This window comes from Mandrillus leucophaeus, unplaced genomic scaffold (genome assembly GCF_000951045.1).
Source record: "Mandrillus leucophaeus isolate KB7577 unplaced genomic scaffold, Mleu.le_1.0 Scaffold310, whole genome shotgun sequence".
Taxonomy (NCBI): domain Eukaryota; kingdom Metazoa; phylum Chordata; class Mammalia; order Primates; family Cercopithecidae; genus Mandrillus; species Mandrillus leucophaeus.
The window spans coordinates 1,664,131-1,666,669 of record NW_012103255.1 but is presented as its reverse complement, the minus strand read 5'-3'; the positions used below and the strand labels follow the sequence as shown (position 1 = coordinate 1,666,669).

Here is a 2,539-nt window from a genome sequence, read left to right as displayed (position 1 = left end):
ACTGTCAAGGTAGGCCCACTAGCTGTGTTCACATTTTCACTTGGGAAGCCGGTAGTAATCCTAAGACAGCTAGTTGCCTTTTGGTTCTCCAGTATGAAAATACCTCTGGGTGATTGCTGGTGGACACTAAGCATAACTACCTTCACCGGGAAAACTTAACTGCTGGGACAACTCAGGATACTTCCCAAGGTCCTTTCCAGCCTTTAGCTGGAGCCACCTTAGCAGGGACCTTAACCACTGGGGAAAGCAAAAACAAAAAGCTAACCCATATGTTCACCATAGAGAATGATTTTTGTCTTGAAAAACACGGAGTCTTTTTCCTGTGTGGAACTAATTCCTAGTTATGTTTGCCAACTAAATGGACTGGAACCTATACACTTCTTTATTTAGCCCCTGAAATCAATATAGCCCTCAATAACCAGTCTCTCATTCCTTTAACTGCACCCACCAGGCACAAATGAGCCTTCAAACTCATACCCCTTTTGGTAGGACTAGGAATAACCACGGGAGTAGGAACAGGAGTTAGTAGGCTTGCAACATCCCTATCCTATTACCAGCGTTGTCCAATGATCTTTCAGAGAGCTTGGAAGACATTGCCCAAAGTATTGTCACCTTATAAAATCAGACACCTTGGCAACGGTCGTTTTACAAAATAATAAGAGATTGGATTTCCTAGCTGCTGAAAAAGGTGGCTTATGTCTTTTCCTAAAAGAAGAATGCTGGGTTTTTTTGTTTTTTTTTGTTTTGTTTTGTTGTTGTTTTGTTTTGTTTTGAGACAGTCTTACTCTGTCGTCCAAGCTGGAGTGCAGTGGCGCGATCTCGGCTCACTGCAAGCTCCGTCTCCTGGATTTATGCCATTCTCCCACCTCAGCCTCCCAAGTAGCTGGGACCACAGGTGTCTGCCACCACACCCGGCTAATTTTGTTTTTGTTTTTTTTTTTTTTTTCAGTAGAGACAGGGTTTCACCACGTTAGCCAGGATGGTCTCAATCTCCTGGCCTCGTGATCTGCCCACCTCAGCCTCCTAAAGTGCTGGGATTACAGGCGTGAGCCACTGCACCCCACCGAAGAATGCTGTTTTTATGTCAACCAATCAGGATTAGCAAGAGATGCCACCTGAAAATTAGCTAACGGGGCCTCTAAAATATAATAGCAGCTGTCCGAGTCATGGGGCTTCTAGTCAAGGGCACTAAGTTGGGCTTCATGGCTACTTCCCTTAGCTGGCACATTATTAACAATTATACTTTCATTGACCATGTTTTGGACCATGTTTGTTAAATCTTTTAACCAAATGTATTTTTTCTCACCTAGAGGCCATTGAGCTTCAAATGGTCATGCAGCAGGGCTTCTATCCAGGTAATGATGCCAGCCCCAGCCATCAAGAAGTCATCCTGTCTCCACTAGACAGAGCAGGGTGAGAGTTCCATGGTCCCCAGTAGGTAGGGACTGTGTCCCAAACAGCATGAAGCAGTTACAGAAGAAAGACTGTCAGTCCCTCTGCCTCCTATAAATATTTATGGATATTATGTCTCTCAAGGGGGAATGAGGCAGGAGAATAGGGTCTGGAGACAGGGAGCCTTCACTTTAGCCTCTGATTGGTCACAGGCCAAATCTTCATTTGCATAGGGTGTAACTTCACTTCAGCCTCCAATTGGTCATGGGCCACATCTTCATTTACAAAGGGTGTAACCAATAGGAAACCTCTAAAGGGTACTTAAACCCCAGAAGATTTTGCAACTGGGGTGCTTGAGCCACTTGCCCAAGCCTGCTTCTGCTCTGTGGAATGTACTTTCACTTCAATAAATCTGTGCTTTCATTGTTTCATTCATTTGTTGCTTTGCTTGTGCATTTTGTTCAATTCTCTGTTCAATATGCCAAGAACCTGGACAACTTGTAATCAAGACCCTCCACTGGTAACACCCTGAGCATGATATTTGTGATGACATCAAGAAAGAACACACTGTGGAATTAGACACTGGCTCCCCAAGTGAGGAGCTGAGCAGTGCTAGAGAGGTAAAGAAACAGACAATCTTACAGAAGGAAGAAGAGAGGAGTCAGCCAACAAAACCCCTTCTTCTTCTCAAGAACCCCCAATGAAGGAAACTTTGGGGGAGATGAGAGCAAAGGATCACCAAATAATGCTTCATCCTCCATGGATCCTGAAGTGAGGCTTAGTAGCCCACCAGGGAAGCCCAAAGACTCATCCAGTGTTGATGGTCAGTCAGTGGGGACCCCAGTTGGACCAGAAACTGGAGGAGAGAAAGATGGACCAGAAGAAGAGGACTTTGATGACCTCACCCAAGATGAGGAAGATGAAATGTCATCAGCTTCTGAGGAATCTGTGTTTTCTGTCCCAGAACTCCAGGTGAGAGCTGGAGAATATTCTCAAGTATTTTGTGGACTCAGTAATATGTTTAATTTATTGATATGCCACCTGCTTGCTTGCTGCACTATAGATAGGCCTAAAATCATTTGTATTTGATTTGTGAATGCATTATGGGACATGATTGTGGGGTTGAGGTGAAATGAGATGGAAAGGG

The 2,539-nt window shown here is 44.5% G+C and overlaps 1 protein-coding gene across 1 annotated transcript in view; it reads left to right on the top strand.

The window, feature by feature from the left end:
- Nucleotides 1-2,151: 2,151 nt before the first annotated feature.
- Nucleotides 2,152-2,539, top strand: part of LOC105544869 (GON-4-like protein) — a 40,591-nt gene continuing 40,203 nt past the window's right edge. The window contains 1 exon segment of the mRNA XM_011987558.1: nucleotides 2,152-2,364. Coding sequence (XP_011842948.1) covers nucleotides 2,152-2,364 — 213 coding nt within the window.